The 19,791-nt window shown below is 38.5% G+C and overlaps 1 protein-coding gene across 1 annotated transcript in view; it reads right to left on the bottom strand.

Annotated features, from left to right (window-relative positions):
• Positions 1-1,671: 1,671 nt before the first annotated feature.
• Positions 1,672-19,791, bottom strand: part of LOC128791403 (gamma-aminobutyric acid receptor subunit pi-like) — a 38,419-nt gene continuing 20,299 nt past the window's right edge. The window contains exons 6-9 of the mRNA XM_053949044.1: positions 18,779-18,916; positions 8,811-8,963; positions 7,743-7,936; positions 1,672-2,230 (exon numbers count right to left, since the gene is read on the bottom strand). Coding sequence (XP_053805019.1) covers positions 1,916-2,230; positions 7,743-7,936; positions 8,811-8,963; positions 18,779-18,916 — 800 coding nt within the window. The 3' untranslated portion in view covers positions 1,672-1,915. The remainder of the gene's footprint in view (positions 2,231-7,742; positions 7,937-8,810; positions 8,964-18,778; positions 18,917-19,791) is intronic.

The raw sequence follows: 19,791 nt of genomic DNA, 5'->3' as shown, positions 1-19,791 counted from the left end.
AAATAAAGATGCTCAGACTTTCAACAGCTTTAAAAAATAATATTTAAGGTGAATTGTCTCCAAATTAATTGGAAGCTAAAAAACTCTAAATGCTTGCTTTATGCTTGCAGTAAATGTAAATCCCAAATTTACTGTTAACATGACAGGTAACTGTTTGAAAAGATTCAGGAACAATGTAAGTTTCAAATTTAAGAAAAGTACAAAGATTTAAGATTTGTCTTCTGCAAATTTTATGGGAGTAAGAATTGGAAAGAATCCGGTTTTAGAATTGGAAACTGAGAGTCCAGTTTTACACCTCCAAGAAAAAAAAGTCATACAGCCTGTTCCTGAATAAAGGGTTTCAGGTTAAATATTCAGTAGCAGAATGTTAAATGAAATAATAGAATTTTTTTTGGTTGCTCATTAACACAGGCAGCCTTAATTTGATTTCTTGAATGTATTTACTTTCATATGAAAGTCAGAATAGCCACAAGGTACCAAGACTGATCTTGAAAGGCCTTAGTAATAACAGCAGAGAAACAAATATTCAGTAGTCAACCCTTAGAAAATAAAAATACTGAGGGGATTTTAGTGACCTAATAATTGTCTACCAGTGTGCAATGATTTTTATGAATTTAGATGGGAGCAAGGGCAAATCTGTCTCACACTGGTATTTTGCACTTCCTTCCTTCATGTAATGATGTTCTTCACAAGCAGCACCCTGGTGATCAGCGTGTCCAAGTCTGCCCATGTTAGGGGAGCTCTTGAATGTATTTGCATGTGTGCAGCAAGTCTGATCATCAGAAATACACAGTGCATAAAAGCACATGCACACATTTATACCTATATATGCAACAGATCCATACATTATTATGGTCAGGGAAAATTTAATTTAAATTAAAATTTAATTTAAATTAAATTTCCATGCTTGTATGGCTTGTAGTATCTGTCAGTGAAGCAACCACTTAGAAAGACTGTTATGGGTTTTCATCACCTCTAACCATTCTCTCATGTGGGTCATCATTTTATCTGTAAAACTTTCCCTGTTTTATCAAGAGCTATCACACATACAGGGTTTTCTTTTCTATTCAAGAAGTTTTCCACTTTTATGTGATTTTTTTTTTTACTGCATGTAGTTCAAGAAGACTTACTAAGCTGAAAATTAAACATATCAACTTTTTCCTCTATATAGTAGCTACCCAGGCACTTGTGACTGAGCAGAGTACAGAGTATAAATGTCAGGATAAATTGCCATTTTCCATTAAGGACTGATGAACTAAATCCTCACTCAGGGAAATACATCTCTCTGGATTTAAACCTTTTGGCTCCAGTCCATTTCTGTAGTCTGCCCTGCACTTACTGAGAAAAGCCATTGATGACTATGGGAGTTTTGTCTAAAGATGTAGAGGGATCTTAACACATATTTGTGACCTTACAAAGATGAATAGATTATTTGTTTTTGTTGGTAGCTCATGTCTTCAAAACTGTTTCTTGCTACATAGCAAAACCACTTTGATCTGCAATTAAACATTTTCTTATATAATCTAGAAAATGTATGCATTATTGACAAAACCAGAAGGAACTGAGTACAGAAAGCAGAAAGGGAAAACAACATTTCATTTTCTTTTTACATTTATTCAATGGAGTTGAGAAACAAGTATAATATAACTCTTATTTTACAAAGTTGAGCATTAAATATTAAAAAAAAAGACTTACTGGCCTTTGATAAGTAGTTTGGGACATGCATGCTAATATGAAGCCAGTTTTGCATAACAGACATTTAAAAGCAGAAAAGTGAGTTAACAAAATGTTCAGACACACTGGAAAAGGTGGCATGTCCTTTTATATCCCTTTATCCAAATGTAATTTCTCCATTTTTCCACAACTTCCCCTCCCATGTCCACTTTCTAAATTTTAATATTATAAAATAAAATATTTAGAAGTACAAATAATACACCCAATAAAGTACATTAATTATGATGAATGATAACGGGAAAGAGAATCTGGCATAGTTGTCTATGTGGTAAGGATTTTTAACATGGAAGCAGTCAAAGATACAGAAAAGTCTTTTCATTACCGACATTGCTGAACTACACACACTGTGTTGACTTCTCTCCCTTTTTCTGTCAATGCTGGTCTGTTTGCTTTTGTTTGAGTCGGTCTTGTTCATATTGTCAGGGACACTGCAACTGTTTGTCACTGCTGCCAGGACTCCATTCTTCTCTTCTTCATCTTCATCATCATCAATAATCTGATGGGGAACAAAACAGCAGGTACTTAAGTGCATGTTTCATCACCTGTTTACTTTAGAGCTGCAGCAAATGGGATTTTTCTTATGACTCCTCCTATGTCTCACTCCTCACCTTCAAGGACAAGCACTTGCATGCACCAGGCAGCTCCTTTCAGCTCTCAAAGCCTCCATTTATGGGAAACATTGACTGAAGCAACGCCGTACAGCAAAAACTTTTGAAACACTGTCAAGCAAATCTGGATTTGTTCAAATATGGGCAAGGAACTTAAGATAGCAGCAAATCCCTGAAAGGCACAACAGTAAGCTGTCTTCTGCTCAGGGCAAATACCGGCAAAGGTTAGTGCCCAGAAAGTGTGAAGGCAAAGCCCCAGCCTGGAGATGGAGAGGATGGGGGAGCTGCCAGACCAGCCAGCTGGGCTGGCTGCACCCCAAATCAAGCACCCCAGGATACAAGACACTCTCCCTGTGTGCAACTGGCTACTTCATTCTGGTGCTCTGTGATAAAAATCAAGTGACTTTAAAAAGAAGGACAAGCCCCACCCACAGCTGATTTAATACTAAATAGCTTGTGATACTTTCTGTCAAGTCCTGAAACCCATGCTTTAAGTTCAAAGTTATGCTAGGGCTAAGAATATTTTTATGTGCTTCACTGCATCAAGACAGGTCTTTGGAGAATGTTGTATAAGCCTTCTGGTGGGTTTTGTTTCATTGATTAGAAATGGCTCTGAGCCATATAGTTCATGTATGAAATTTTCACCCTTTGAAGTCAGTGGGTTTTCTGTTACTGACTCAGAGGACACAGGATTAGACATCAGCTGCAGCTTCAACTCTAAAATTTCCTTGGAATTTCTGGGGTATTCAGTTTGACTTGGGATATTGCAGAGACACCAGCAGAAACAAGCTACAAAGACTGGCTCCAATTTTGTATCTAAACTAAACCTTATGTATACTTTGAGGAGGGGTCATTTTAATTCAGGTAGGCATACATATAATTTTTATTTTCTCCTGATAGTTTTATTACCTCCCAAATCAGTAGGTGGCATAAATGTAAGACAAGTCTAAAAATATTATTTGTGAAGTGTAGACTGCAGAATCTCTCTCTTCTGATCAACTTGCTTTTTTCCATTTGCATCATGAGAAGAAACAGTTTACACAAGGACAAACTTTTGAAAGGTTAAGATGTACATCCCCATGTGCAGCCAGACAAAAAGCTCATTTAGATGTATCCCAGCTATTAAAGTCAAAGAAAGCCAATTAAGCCACCTAAGTGTCTCCATGCTGATACAGAATTGCTCTTCTGCTCTTCTGCCCGGGATGCATGTGTACAGCACAAGCCCTGTATTCTTCATCTAAAATTACTGACACCCTTGAAAATTAAAGTGGAGTCTGGACAATGTCCTCAAATTGCTGTGAATCAGTGAAGCAGAACAAATGGCAGTAGAAAAGGGATTAATACAGCTTTCCACTTTCAATTAAAAATGAAAAAAACAACAAAACTGGGATATTTTATTTGAGAGATAAACGTGGCTTAACACAACGTATCATCCTAAAAATACACTGACCAAAAAACCTTGGTCATCCTCTACTTGGCCTCCCACACCTCTCTGAAAGACTGGGACAAAAATCTGCCTATAAAGCATTAAGAGGATCAATCCATAAAACTCCAGTCCGAACCTTAAATAATCCCCACGGTAGTACCAAAATTCAAACCTCATGTTTTTACTTGAGGCCTGCTCTGTTATAAATATCTCTCTCTAATGCTTCAAAAAGTTCAGGCAGCTGAGTCCCCTCAGTGCTGGGGATGGCAGAGGAGTCTTTGTCAGCAGTGCCTGGCACTTGAAATGAGGCATCAGAGCAACAACCTAATGAATGCACTCAGCACTTCAAAAGTTAATAAAATAAAGGAACCTGAGAGAAGAGTCCCAAGGTTTTTTCCCCTGCATTCATTTTTCATTATGACATCTGTACTTCAAAACCATCTGGATTTGGGGCATTGCTTAGTTTAAGAGTCTATTTTTCTCTCAGGTAGGGCTGGCTATCAGTTGTTCAGAATCAGTTTTATTTCAGAGCATGAAAGGACATTGTGTACGTGCCAGTTCTCCTTTCTCACAACTGTGTGTGAGCAATTCCCAGGAGGCTGATGTGTTATGAGGCTGTTCTTGACTCCTTTCAGCTCCCCAAGGGGCAGTTCTCACTTAAGCAGAAAATACCGTAAGCAGTGCATATGTACAGGATTCTATCTGCAGTGCAACAAGGCAGGGCTCTTGTAAAACAGAGGGGAGTTTACAGCAAAAGTGCTGTATCACATAACTTGGAAAGGAGAGAGCTAGTCTAGAAGAGAACCATACCTGTTAATTTATAAAAAACTGCAGTCTTATAGAGTGGGTTTATCAAGGGACTTTTCCATACTGTTATGAAGAACTGAGCATGATGAAAGACTGAGCTGGTTTACATTATATCAAAAAAAAAGAAATTGTACTATGAGTGTTCAGCTGTGACTCCAGTTTTAAATGTCATACTAGGTTTTCTTCTGGATGCCAGCTGTCAATGAGGCAGCTGGCACTAAGGAGGGCTTTGTTTAGATACCAAATCGATACCATCCAGGAAAGATGCTGTACATCATCCAAAAAGTCTGTGTCACCTGATACTGAGGCTGCTGTTTACACTAAGTGAAGTGTTTGCTGACATCCAAGAGCCAACAGAATTGAGGAAAGTTGTCACTTTCACTGGATAATAAAGCTGCACAAGTTGCACACCTGGAGCTTATGTGGTGCTCATAAAGACTGCATGAGGCTTCCACAGAAATACCACAGAGGCTGAACCTCAGACTTAAAAAATTATTTTCAGTTTTCAAACTGTTCTCCATTCTGCCTTAATGGTGGAGGTTCAGGTAAAATACAGAGGAAACCCAAGGAATATCTCTGTGCTTTATAAGAGGGCACAATTAATGCCTTTGTACAAAAGAGAAGAAATTCAGGAGAGGCAACCTCTCCTTTGCAGCAGCCTGTTGCTCTGGAGCTGATGTGAACAGCACGTTCTGCCTGACCTCCCTTGCAGCAGGTGGTTCCTCTGCTTTTGCCATTAGCTTTGAAGGTGTCTCTGTGGGTCCTGGTTCACATGAAGTGAAACATTGCAAGAGCATGGATATGATGAGCTCTTTCACCAGTTTATGTTCTAAACTGGAGATCTCAGGGGCTTCAGAATATGCCAGTGCCCAACTTCTTCAAAGAGCAAAGCGGGGAGCAAGTGAGTACAACTAATTCTTATACAAGAGAGAGGGTGACATTTCCATTTCACCTCCTACATTTATTTACATAATTCTGAGTGCAAATTTTCCATCAGCTCACATATGGGAATAACAAACTGGGACGTGAGATTTCCAATTAACCTGTGTCCACAAGAGAATACGATAATGAGGACAACACATTTACAGTGACGATACTCACACATAAATTGCTAAGTACCTGCTAGACAGTGACATGAGATTTTAGCTGGTATTTTTGCCCTTGTGATGTTTTTGTTTTTACAACAAGAAATGAGAAATACAAGTCAGGTGTGCTCTCCATGACACCCTGATCAGTAAGCAGTGCTTGCCCTTGGCTACAGTAGGAAAAGGACATGACAAGCATTTTACTTATTCTACAGAGTCGCAAGCTGATCTAGGACCAAACAACTGCTCCTTCTCTTATATCCCTATCTTTGTGTGATAAAGAAGTGCATTTGGCTTGCTTGCTCACTCCTGATACACAGCAGAAGGCAGGAAACAAGCCTGAACTGAAAGACTATTTTTTCTGGTCATTAAGTTCATCACAAAACTTTCCTTTCTCATTTTACAGCTGTACCTCCACATACTTCCATGCACATTTTTGAAGTCTGAAAGTTCCCATGTCCACCCCATCTGCAAGCATGAGTACCTGCTCCAGATGAAAGGGAATGTGACAGAGGCAGGCAAAGGCAAGGGCAGTATAAGTGCCCTTCACAGATGCTTAATCACCCAAGCACTGAAACACTTTCTTACCTGAACCTCCAAGCAGCTTTTTTTTTCTGTACACTATGAGCAAAATGACAACCACTTACTTCACAAGATGGATATGCTCACAGGGAATTGTCACTGATGTTACCTTCCAGTAAAAATTACTTATAGGCTTTCCACTCAAATCCTCACTCAAAATGAGTGTTTGCCCATTTGCAGACAATCCCCTGATAGACATTATCTCATAAAGCCCACTGGGGTGGCTCAGCTTCGTGTCCATTTTGCAGTCTTTCTCCACACACCTAGACCCAACAGCTTTTAACATATTCTTATGCATTTATAGGATCTATCTTTCATCCAAAATCTCATATTAATTGATGAACTAGCTGGACATAACCCCCCCCCTCCCCCACATATTGCCCGATCTTCAAAAGGTTTTGAAGCTCCTCCACTTGAGCTCAATATCCTGTTTCTTGAGTATATTGAGGAGCTTTGTTTAGGCATTTGTTCTAATTTGTTCTAATTTAGACATTCTATTCTAATTTGGCTTAAACAGTTAACAATCTTTTTTCTTCTGGACATTTATCCCTGCAGCACTCAACCAAACTTCTTTCTGCCTCTTTTTTTCTTCTTGGTATTCTCATTTTCCACATTTTACTTTTTTCTATTAATCCAAATTTCATAATTTCATAAGCTGCTTAAAATGTTCTTTATCATGCATATTAGGTTCAGTTCCATAATTAAAAGCTGCAAGACAATCATCTTTCAGCTTCCTTGTGATTTATTTTTCCCTGTTTATAAAAGCACTGCTATACACTGAAGATGGAAGATGTGACAAAACCTCTTCATGAACCTCTTCATTATTTCAACAACGATCAGACTCAAAAAATACCTATGTTGATTTCATCCATTTTTATTTTAAGTATATTTCACAGTATTTCAGAGTTGCGAGAAACTCTTTAGAGCCACAAAAGCACTGTTATAATAATGATTCAGAAGGTAAAATGGATTCCAGTCTGACTTCAGGTGCAGCTGTTGAAAGAGAAGGTGAGAGCAGAAAGCCACAGGGAGCTGATACACCCAGAACATGAAGACATCTGCCAGGAGATTGACTCATGTTCCATGCATGTGCAGGTTTCATAGATGGAATGCTACAATTTATTTTTTTTTTTTCCATATTGCAGTAGGATCAAGTCACCAAGCTCAGCCCAATTTTTGAACTGTGAGTAAATGCTATTGCCTGGGAGACAAGAAGTGCCTGCGATTTTTGTGAGACATCTGAACCATTTTATAAATGGCCGTAAAGCCTGTACCAAAAGAGAGAAGGAAGATTGCTTCAGTTTGTTTGATCTCTTCCAAAAAAGCTCCAGGTATACAAATATTTTTTTTCTTTTTCTCAAGATTATTATGTTTCACTGCCCCAGTTCTAAAAAAGAAACTACCTTAAATACATTTACCATTAGTGCTAAGATAATTCATTCTTCTTAGCAGATATAATTTAAATCCAGTTTGTAGGACAACAGCAAATAATTAATTTACCTTTGGAAGTTCCTTTGAGCTGAGTTGGTGCAGAGTGCAGAAATGAGTCACAGCATACTCTAACAGTGCTCCAAAGATGAAACTGAAGCAGATACCAAGGTACACATCAATTGCCTTAATAAAGCAATTAGCATTTGGGAGTGAAGTCCTGGCTCCCATCATCAGTGTTGTCATTGTAAGGACGGTGGTGACACCTGTGGAATGGAAAAATATATGTTCTAGTGTAACACAAATGGCACTGAGGGCCTCTACTGCAGGGGCCCTACTGCAGGAGAGTTTTCCCTGGACCTGAAACTCCTAGGATGCCACAGCATTTAATGGGTCATGTTTTAGGAAGAAGACTTTAAAATTTACTTGTGACTCCTAAGTTAAATGCTTAAAATCAGTAACAGAAAATGTTAGCAAAGCTGAGAAGACTAGAAATTAAAATGAAAGAGATTTTGGTGTAATGGAATGTATAATTATGATTAACACATTATTATTGCAAATCTATGCAAAAGGTCCCTTTAAAATATTCAGATATCATTTTGCTCAGGGTAGTTGCCCACTGGCCTCATTCAATGTGAAATCCTCCTTTATTCCCCATTCTGTAGGAGTATTTTTTCCATCCCACCTGCAGCCTGATCAAACCTGATTTGCATTCTTTTCCTTTCAGAGTATCTTTTCTTTGAAATTAATTATATTTAATCTCTTATAATTCTCTTGTTATTCATGTGTTAATTAGTATGTATCGTGAGACCTCACAAAAGCCTCACAATTGTCTGTGCATGCCATGTATTTGAATATGTTTAAATTATTTCCAAAATGACAGTTTTTTGCTTTGCTTTCAGCAGCCTCCCCTGCCTATAAGTCTCCTTCCTGTAGCTGCCAAAGGCATTTTTCTTAGTTAAAGAATAGCAAGGCTTTAAGGGGAATCTACATGATGCATTGAGTATGGCAAACCCAAAAAGAAATTCCATAAAACTCAGAAGTGTTTGCAACTTCAGGACATGGATGCCAAGTACATGCAATAGAGAAGGCGCCTCAAGGATCCAGCCCTTGGTGTGGGTTGGTTTATCAGCTTCTCACCTATGCAGATTCTGGCTGGAACCGACGACTGGCTTATCCAAAATGACACCCAGGAGAGCACGACCAGAAGGATTGATGGCACATATGTCTCTAATATGAAATACAAGATGTTTCTCTTGAGTTCAAAGTGAAACACGAGTTTTGGGTAACGTCCTGTGGAAGGAGCAGGGAAAAAAAATTGTGAAGGTGCAATTCATTAAAAGATCCTTGAAATAACAACCTGTATTACTTTGGTGCGCTACAATGTGGAAAAAGATTAACGAAAAAGTTTGTAAAAATTAAACACAGCACTGAAAAATTCATATTGAAGACTCTGAACTGAAGGAAACAATCAAACATGTAACATTCAGTCACCATATCCAGAGTTTTATTAAAGACACCTTGAATTGGAAATTAAATGAGGATTAGTGAAGGAAAAAATAAATGCATCAATGCATGAAGATGATGTTTCGTCATGTAACACAAGGCAAGGAAATTTGAAATCACATATGGATTTAGCTGCCTCTATTCATAACAACAAGTGAGCTACTATATAAACTAGAGGAGTAAGGATTGTCATTTCATGAAGGTGCCACGAGTTCTTACTTTTAACTATCTCACATACCCAGTTTGTTTTTCTTTTCATTTACCATTGCTCAAGATGTGGATTGAGGGTACCTGCTCTGAAATTGCTGACCTACCTCTTGCATTCCACTTAAACCCAAGCAGTATCTTTGCATCCTTGCGATCCTTTTTATTAGTGCATTAGAGTGTTTGTGTTGCCCTGAGCAGTGTCACTGATGTGGCTCAAATTATTTGCTTCTGAGTCAGTGATTTCCAGAAGATGAACTTTTGGGATCACGGAGTCAAACACAGAACTGTGTTTCATGAGGGGACAGCACACTCATAAGCAAAGCCTGAATTTCTTATCCAGCTCACTAACTGAGCAAAATTTGGCTATGCTGAAGCACACAGTCTGAAATTGTTCTCAGTTCAGTGCCTTACGGGAAAACAAAATCTTGCTTTTTAAATGGGCAAAAAAGACTTCTTGCTCTGAAGTTCCAGGTTACAAATTGAGTGTTATTAAGTTTTTACAAAATCATTTTAACTCCATTTGCATGCCAGCGAAAAATCAGTGAGAGACTAATGCTCTGTACTCCGACAGTTTTGGTTTCCGCTATTTTAATACAAAACCTATTCTCTGGCACCAATATCTGCTTCCAGTGCTGCCTGCTGTGAGTCAGGACAGAACTACAGAACAGTGAATTCACTTCAGCAACAGCAATACAGGCACAGACAGGCTATTTGTGCATCCCTCAGGTGCGCTGTGAGACACAAAGAAGAGCATTTTTAAAAGCCTGAAGTGCAAGTAGTGGATGCCAAGAAATGTCTTATTGCTCCCAGATGAGAAAATGGATGGCTACATTTCAATTTTTAAAAGCACTGTATATGTTGCATCAAGAGAACAATAACAGGATTTCTAAACCAGAAGGAATTGCAAGATTATGTAGTCTGACCCTAATCACAAGCCACTAAATTTCCTTAATCATCCCTTGCTTTGAACTAAATAATTTTGGTTGGAATAGAGCCCACCTTTCACACAGACATGAAGACTTATTCTGAGGATATCTAGACACACATCATTTCTCTTGGTAGAAAATTCTAAGAATCAATGCTTAATTTCTAATATTAACCTGTTTTCAGTTTTATGCCACGTTGACCATCTCTTCCCTACTAAACTAAATAGTCCTCTGGTAGTCAGTTCTTTCTCCTTACAAACGTAAAAATACACTGTATTTAGGGTTTTTCTTTGTAAATTCAGTATGTTGATATCCTCAAGTGTCCAACTGAAAGAAAGGGTACAAACATTACAGTTAAATTATCTCCACGAGGCAAGAGGTACAAACATGTTTTACACCATTATCACATTTTTACGTGAGAAGAGGGCCATTACACCAGTGTACCTCTACCAAGGCTGTGACTTTTACCAATACAGTTGTTTCAATAGATGTCATTTTGCTCACCAAAACTGATTTTAAGTGTATGGAGACCAAAGTAAAGCACTCAAAGTCAGGGAGTGAAAAACTTAAAGATGACTGTGCAACCTTTCTTTCTCTGTCTGCACCCAGCCGTGCTCTGAAATGAGCACGGTGCAAAGGGAAAGCTCTGAGTCTGTACAACAAAAGGCTACAGCACAAAGCACTTGTAGGGAAAGAGAACTGGATACTCCCCAAAAGCTGTTTGCATTGTACTTCTGTGCTGACCACAGGGAAGGATATGCCCAGCAAAGGGGAGTGAAGAGACCAGACCATCCTTCCTGCAGAGTGCCACAGGCACCTGGGGATGTCCTGTGGTTCAGCCTTGGAAGAACTTGTTGTTAAGAAGGAAAACTCTGAAACAGTCTGTACAGCCATACAATAACACCCTCTCCTTGTTACTGCCCTACAACTGTATCTCTATTTACCTCAGTATAAAAGTTAAGTGCATACATGTGAAGTTAGTTCAAAATATCAAATTTAAAAGCCACAGTTTGCAATTTTCAAGTTTAGACAAGTCCTTTGAATATTCTGGTGTTATTATTTTTTCTGATGCCAGAAATTTCTGAAGTAATGTGAACAAAGAGAAATAAAGATGTAACAGATTATAGCTGAGTGGGTTTTTGAGGAACAAAAAAGAGATATTTCTCTAACCTTAAGGCTTTCTTCTTGCCTGAATCCAAAGACATATCATGGACATGATAATAATAGTGTCAGCATTTCTCTAAAGAGTTCAGAAGAGCTTTTATAATGGAAATTTTGAAGCAACCTATATATAGAAATCATCAGAGCTCCTCCTGTAATAAACTGAAGGAATCAGTAGTCGAGAAAAAGTATTCAGTGCACACTTATCATGCTAAAGAAATGAGCAATGGGATAAAATGAAGATAGGGAAATATTGCAGTCCCTTTTTCATCTACACCACGCATGTACCAAAAGTTATCATCTTTAAAAAGAACAGATTTGCTGCTCCTGTTGCGTGAGCTGCATATGAGAGAGTAATTCTGTATCTCATTGCCTTTGACTGGCACATCTGAGACCATGGTGCCATCAGCCAGAACAAAATTGAAACAGATTCATGAAATCCTAGTCCTGACTTTACTAGAGTTAACTCAAGTACAGCTCAAATTAACTCCTCAAAACTGCCAAGTTTGCCACTTTCTTGACAACAAAATACTTGCATTAAAATGAAAATATGTTTTTTCTTTCTAGTTTCTGGCCCATGATGAATGTCACCTCAGTGTGAGACTGCTCTGATTTAAACTTGTTAACATGATAGAAATAATTTCTGTGCAGATGCCTAACTGCAGCAAAGGCACAGCATTAGCACTTATCAAAGTATTGAATTACTCTGTGTAACAGTTTCTCAGATGAACCTGAACTTAAATGACTGTCAATATATACACTCTAAACACACCACAAGGTGAGGTATTCCACTTAGGTGACCCACAGTGAAAGAACATTCAGCTGAGTAATGCTGGCTTTAGAGAATTTATGAGAGAGCAGAAGTACAGAAGTAGTAAGTAGCTCTAACTTGTAGATGAAGAACAAATCCAAACAGCAGATGACAGTCTCCATACCTACTCTAACCCTCTCTACTGCTAAGTACCCTGAAAAGGAGAAGGTCCAGCTGACCACTGTTGTTAAAGCATCATGAAATGTATGCCTTCACAAGCTTTTCTCACTAGCTGAGCAGGCCTAGGCCTAGGTCTGAGTCAGATCTTTTTGAAGGCAATAAAAACTAGTTTATGTCATTTTATAACTTGGCATTGAAATTTGGCTTTTGGCTTTTAAAATTATATTCTAATTTACAGTTCTGATTATCAGACACTTTGTATAGACTTGCCACTGATGATTCTGTCAACAATGACTATTCCTGCACTGCTTGAGAAATACATAAACCTAAACAAGCCTTCTTTTCATCCTAGGTCATTCATTTTCTGATTATCCCATTATTCTGTGGCATCTGTTCCCAGCTGATGGCAGAATGCTGCATCTTTGATCTTTTCTGCAGTATTTCTGACCAGTGAATGGTCCCAGCAGAGGTAACTAAGGAAGGATTGATTCTCCATAAATACTGTCAGCAGTTCTTAATTTCCACTCTAAGTGTTTTGGGATGGGACCATCTTCCCCACAACCACTTCCTGTGGACTTTCTGCTGACCTCTACTCCAGTAAAAGACTACTCCACATCACTCTTTATGTAAGAAGCACTTTGGTGTCCTGCACAGAGGTGTGCAGCCAGGCACAAAGAGCATCCTTTTCTCTCTCATGAATTATTTATGCTAACCCCTTGGGTGTCTGCTAAAATGTGTGATGTACAACTCACACAAGCATGTCAGTGTAGTTCTACCAATGCATCATTTCCTTGTCATCTTGCATCTTTTAAGGGAGAAGACAGGAGAGCTTAAAATAGATTATACTGGTTTAACTATACACTGAAAATGTAGTTTTCAGTCTGCAATTTCGTTATTGCTTGTTTACAATGAACATAGGCAGTGAGTAATCAGAATGTCCCCACTTTTACACGATAAATAAGTTGTGCAACTGAAATACAATTCTCTGACTGCTGCAGGATGCTAAGGATGCCAATATAAATTGCTAATATGCTACTACACCTCCTTTGCCCTTCCCTCAGAGAACAAACAGTCTTCTGTCCTTCACAGTCCAGATCTTACAAACTACCCCTTTTCTTACTTGCTTTTCAGAGGTGAACTAAAGGAAATGAAAGTTCAGGCTGGGCTTCTCAACAAGTGTTTCATCTTCATGAAAATGCTTTACAAAAAATAAGTTTGAAATTCAGATTTCCTAAGAATGAAACAAACCCTTTCATGTAGTGTATATGTGTACATATATTTATCCACTTAGCTTATCTAACAAAAAAAAAAAAAAAAAAAAAAAAGCAGAAAAAAAAATATGCCACCAAAAGTTTTCCAAGTGTTGAGGTGTATTTATGTCTATGCTATAAAGAACTTCAGAGGAGTTGAAAAAAGAATGCTTCCTAATATCCTTGATATTCTTTCCATTCATTGCATTTCCACATGGGTTTATGTTACCATAACTGTGGAAGGAGCTAACAGCGGGCCTGTTACCTAAAGCAGCAAGAAGAAGCTGAGAAGCAAGAAGAAGCTGATAAGGAGCTCTCTTCAAGGCTGTTACCAAGGAGACCAAGAGAAGAGAGGAATTGAAGAAAGATAAGGAGGGAACTTTGCAGCTGGACAAGAAAGGTAGCTGAAGTCAGTGTTACTTTTCACCAGTGGTGTTATGTTGAATTATTGTGGCCAATAGTTAGGGTAGAAGAAGTATAAACAATTAGAAAGTGTATACAAGGTCAGCCATTTCCATGATAAAGAGTTGCCATCACAAGACTGCTTAATGTCTCTGCTTTGTGTCATGACCACTTCAACAACGACACATAACTTTTTCAAAATTTCCAAAATGGTTTTCTTTCTAAACTGTTCTACATTGCAGAAGTATCTCAGAAACAATTCATGATGCGAAACATCAATTCAAGTGGAAAAGCTTGTTTACAAAGAGGGATGCTGTGAGCTCAAAGAAGTAAATTGAACATAACATGATAACAGATAGATGTGCATAGGTAATTGTTTGAATCTTAGGTTGAGGCTGACTGAAGACTCACCAGGTAAGATTATTACTGAATAGCTCTGGGATTCTTTGTGAGCCCTGTATGGCAAAGAATATGTTCTCTGAAGTAACAATTGGAGAGCAATTACAGACAATAAAAGAACTGGTAAAGGGAACGGGGGAAGTTATCCAGTGCATCATACCTCAAAAGGAAAAGTACTGAAAAACCTAGAAAAACTTGATTATTAACTAAATAATCTCCTGAACCTTGGGAAATTGCAGGTGAGCCTGTAGGACAAAGCAATGCAGTGCTTCTATTTAGAAAGAGACCGTGACTGATGAACATACACTTTTATATAAACTATATAATCTATATATAGTTTGTCTACTTTTTCATTTCAGATCACTAATTATAAATGAGAATAATTCCTCCCTGGCTTAGCTGTGACATCCCCTCGAGAAGCTGATAACAGGCAGTGGCCAGGGGACCACAGAGCTTCAGCACTGCACAGCCACACAAGGGCTGAGGGGCCTCTAGCCCAAGGGAGCTAAAGCAGGATTTGAGACAGACATCAAAACCCTGGCAGCAACTGCAGACAAGAACAGCAGCCAGCTCCTTTTGCAGCCTTTTTAACAGAGCAAATATCTTGTCTTTGTGCATCAAGGAGCAGAGATTTAATTTATGCTTCTGTCTCTTCTTTCCTTCTGCTCTGCCAAAATAATACCATTTGAATATGCCAGTTTGTTGACTTGACATTTTCCAAGTGGGGATGTGCACCGAGAGCCCTGCCTGCCTGACATGCCTCTCCCTGCCTTCTGGGCTGAAGACTCAGCATTAGACTAGACCTGAGCAAGCTGAGCCTCTTCATTCCTGCTGCTGCCAAGGACTTGACAGGAGGGCTGAGCAGTGGGTGCAAGACTTAAGGAAAGATGCTGGGAAAAAAGCTATCAATAGCCAATTAGCAGGAAGTCTTAAATTATGTTTTTGCTTCTTTCTCCAACTAAAAATGGAAATTGAGATTAATTAGCCATTGCTTGCTGTGAAAATAGAAGCATTTAGCAAGTGGGAACACATAGGGTCTGTCCTGTGCCCAAAAGTATTCCCTAACATGATGACATACCATGAGTGTGTTAGGAGTGGAGTTAGCACGTTGGAGAACAGGACTGGAGTTCAAAAATACCTCACCAACTATTATAACCTAAGTAAAACAAGGGAATTCAACAAGTATGAAGTCCTGCACTTAAATGGGAATCACCAGCTCCCAGAGCTCAGGGAACATGTGGTTACAGGGCAAAAAAGGAGTCAGAGAACTAGGAGGAATCGCTAGCTGAACAAAGTCAAAAGTGCATGATAATTTTCAGGAAAAAAAGGCAAATATCAGCCTAGAATGCATAAAGAGGAACAGATTTCATGGAACACATTAAGTAAACCCTTCCATCCTCAGGGCATATCTAATGGGAACCCATTTTTGGGTGATGCATACCAGCAAAGAGATGAAAATTCGATGGGTGAACAATAGCAAAGACAGTATATCTAGAAAATTTCTTATATGAATTAAAAAAGAGGAAAATTGTTGGTCTGAGAAAAGATATATCAGTCTTGATACAGTGAAAAGGCTGCTGAATAAAAGCAGGACATTTGTCTTCAATATTCTCATAATGGGTTTGAAATGCAGCAAGGGAGCTCAAGATCAGACATGAGGAAAATATGCATGTAATAAACACCAGGAAAAAAATCATCTAGGGAGGCTGTGAAGCAGACACTTTGGAGTTTTGTCTGATTTACTCCTAGAAACATCTGTCAGGAAGTAGGCTGCAGATATAGATGACCTTGCCTTGTGACACAAGAATAGATTAAATGAATTTTTAAAATGTATTTCAGCCTTATTTCTATTATTATTTATACAAAAAGCTACACTGTAACCATTCTTCATTGCTTTTATCTTTTTCCAGTAAGAAAAGCAAGCTTTTTATATTAGTATTTATTACTCTGAGAATGCAGGTGGTGTTGGCTGGACAGCTAAAATAAAATCGTAGCACCCACTGATGCAGATAATATGGTTTGGGAGTCCAAGATTTTATCAGTGTACAGAGAATGAGGACTATAGTTAAAGACATGTAGGAAATGGTTCTAGCAATTAAATTACCCACGTCCAAAATGAAATTGTTCTGTACCAAAACAAAATCAACACCAAACCCTAGCCAGAAATCTAGCTAACATCATTCAAAGTGACTTACTATTATGTGATTACAGTAATGTGATTACTATTATGTGATACATGCTGTTCTACAAACAAGATTAATCCTCAGTGTCCTTTTCTTAAATTTACTGAAGTTACTTATGCAGGAATTTTGCTGACTGCATTTTAAATTTGGCTCTGTCAGTGGCTGTACGTGAACTTGGGTTTTGCACTTCAGTACAATATTTCACTTGCACAGCAGCTGTACTGCCTGTTCAAGTTCACAGAGTATCAAACCCTGATTGCTTTTTTTGCTGTGCTAGGAAATACTGCACACAGCTCTTCTCTTATAACTTTAGCTTTAGCCCTTTGAATTGTAGCGGTTATAAATAGCTGTTATTTATAACGTTATTGTTATTTATAAGCTACTCTCATATCTATTAATGGCCCTGAGGAAATGCAAAACATCATTTTTCATTTCAAAATTGATTACACAACTCCATAATCTGGTTGCTTTTTTCTTTTAATATGGCCTACAGTAGGCATTGCTTTCCAAAAAAACTGTAGAAAATAGCACCTAGTTCAGAATGACTCAATAGAAAATTAAGAGGATTTGGAGATTAAATTGTAAAAGCACTGCATAGCATTTGATAACATAGCTGTCTTGAACAGGAGATCTGGAACAAGCAGGTGTGAGAAATTTTAACTGAATTAATTTGTGTGTCTTAAAATGTGTAATTAAAACAAAAAGTGCCTTTTGACTTATATATATATGATTCCTGCCAACACAAAGGGAGGAAGCCAGCATCATTTACTGGAAGAAGAGTACAGTTCATCTGATCATACCTCTTCAACTCTAATTGGAAATTGGTTTTAGCCAATTTAGTTAAACAATAAACAAAACCAAAAACCAACCAACCAAAACAAACAAAACAACCAAACTTTTTTTGTCTTTAAAGTCCTGATTCTGTGATAGAATGTGATAGGAATTAAGTAGCTTTCCTCTTCCACTTTCCTGGTATGGTGAACATACAAGGGTCCTAATACCCTTCTGGGCAGATCAGCAGTAAAGGATTATTCTTTGACTGAACCTGATGCTGCTTACCCAGAAGCTGTAAAGAGGAAGGCAAGCAGATGTCACTTACATAACTAGCAAGAAACTCTGTGATCCTCGAGCCTGCTAGTATGTATTTTATTTATACTTTTATATCCATTTAGAGAACTTCAATTTTTTAGCCTGAATTAATACCCAAAATTAGATCACAAGTTTCTCTGTGTTTTGTTATTAGAGCAGAAATACCCAATAATGGACTAGAGAAACTATATTTCTGTGATTCAGAATTAGAAACGCCCTCTGGTGAAACTGCAGTTTTGAAGGATGTGTGTGTCTTGATTTAAAGATCACACCCTTGTGTGGGTGTGCTGACTTGAGCAGAAGAGAAACCGGGTACACAGTGAAGAGCAGCAATGAAGGACCTGACAATAACTCAAAGAACAAAAAGGTTTCACAGGTCTTGAACTCTCTGAAATCCCTTTCAAAATCTCTGGAAAATAAATAAGAGCACACTGTTCCCTGAGGTTAGAGTCCTGCAGTTTCCTAAGCTCGGCAGAGGAGCAGGTCTGTGGAAACACTCCTGACCCTTCCCTGGGCACAGGAACCTCAGGTCAAGCAATCTCCTTCCTGCTGCCCACCAGGCTGGGCAGAGGCTGCCACAGAAACAGACCAACTCCTACAAGCAGTAGCCATGAAACTCAAATTCCTGCAGCTGTGAAAGCACACAGCATATTCTTGGAATTTCCACAGATGAATAGAGGCTTTTGACTTGCCTTGTAAAGCCAGAATGGCTGATCTGAGCTGGGTATCCCGAGCTCCCTGGTCTGTCTCCAATTTAAATGCCCAATTGCATGCTCTCTTCCTTCACAAGAGCTCTCCCTGACATATGGAAGGAGCAGTAGATTCTTGTTTATAATTCTTTAGATAATGTGTAGCTTCTAAGAAAATGCTCAGTCTTTATATTAGCTTGGTCTCTGATTGTAACTTGAAAAGTATTTATGGCTTCAAGAATGTAATTATTAGAACATGAAAACTGTCATCCTAACAGAAAGCAGTGCTCAGGTCCTTAATGCTGCTCTCTTTCCAAAGCCATAGTTCAAACTGCACCCACAAAGTGTTTTTAGGGGTGTTTTACCTGTCTCATACACAGCTTCAGTTACAGAGGTAAAGTGGTCTTCTACTGTGTACTGGGCCAGCTGGAGTGTGTCCAAACCTCGAACTGAATCATTTCCTCTGGTCCAGTAAAACATGACATCATTGATGTTATAACCCCCTGTAGTGAGACACAGGCCAACAATAGTGTTTATTTTGCACAATAATTAATTTGTGTTGAGCACACTTAGGGTTCAGCTGTTTCTTATTTCTGAAAGTGCAATTAGACATTAACAGTGATGAGTTTTGGCAGATTGTAATGCCTGTTCATGACAAAATTTCCAATACCATGCAAAGTCTCCTGAGTTAAAAGCCAGCGTTTTTGGAGGTGGTCTTTTTATATCTTCTATTTCAGTAAAAATGACAAACTAATAAAATAGATTAGTACCACCTGGTATTCTAAAGGCAAAAGCTACTAGGATCTAAGAAAACAGAGCTTTTATGAATTACTGCACTTGCCAGCATTTTGACTAGACATGAAATGTGCCCTGTGTTGCATCCCAAGATGCTGTTTCTCGGTGCAGTGCGCTGTTCCTCATTCCCAGAGATATTAAGGGATGAGGAGAGCAGCACAGCTGCTGCTCACTAGTGCTGTGCTCCAACCTGAGCTTGAATCATCACTTGGGACAAGGTTTTGGCTGAAGAGCTCAGATACTTGCCAAGGACACCAGCTTAGAAGCTGATGTTTCTGCAGGCTCAACAGCCTGGCATGCTTCAGGGGCCCCAGGAGGTTCCCTCTTAACCTTCAAGTAGTAATTAGGAGCTGGATGAATCATCTATCAGAAGGCAACTGTGTTTTGCACACACTTGTCAATGTGCAGCACAATCATAGCTAAAATACTCTGTAGCTTTTCCCCGTTATATAAAAGGCAGCCACTTTACAGACTAGTGTATATGATTAATTCAAGATTATGTTAATGTAATTTACATGTTAACAGGGAGCATTTGAACATCTTTTTTCTTTAGCTTTCTTAGATCAATCATTCTTGTATTTGA

This window comes from Vidua chalybeata, chromosome 8, assembly GCF_026979565.1.
Source record: "Vidua chalybeata isolate OUT-0048 chromosome 8, bVidCha1 merged haplotype, whole genome shotgun sequence".
In the NCBI taxonomy this organism is placed as follows: Eukaryota; Metazoa; Chordata; class Aves; order Passeriformes; family Viduidae; genus Vidua; species Vidua chalybeata.
Note: the sequence above shows the minus strand (reverse complement) of the source record. Positions and strands in the feature narration are given on the sequence as shown.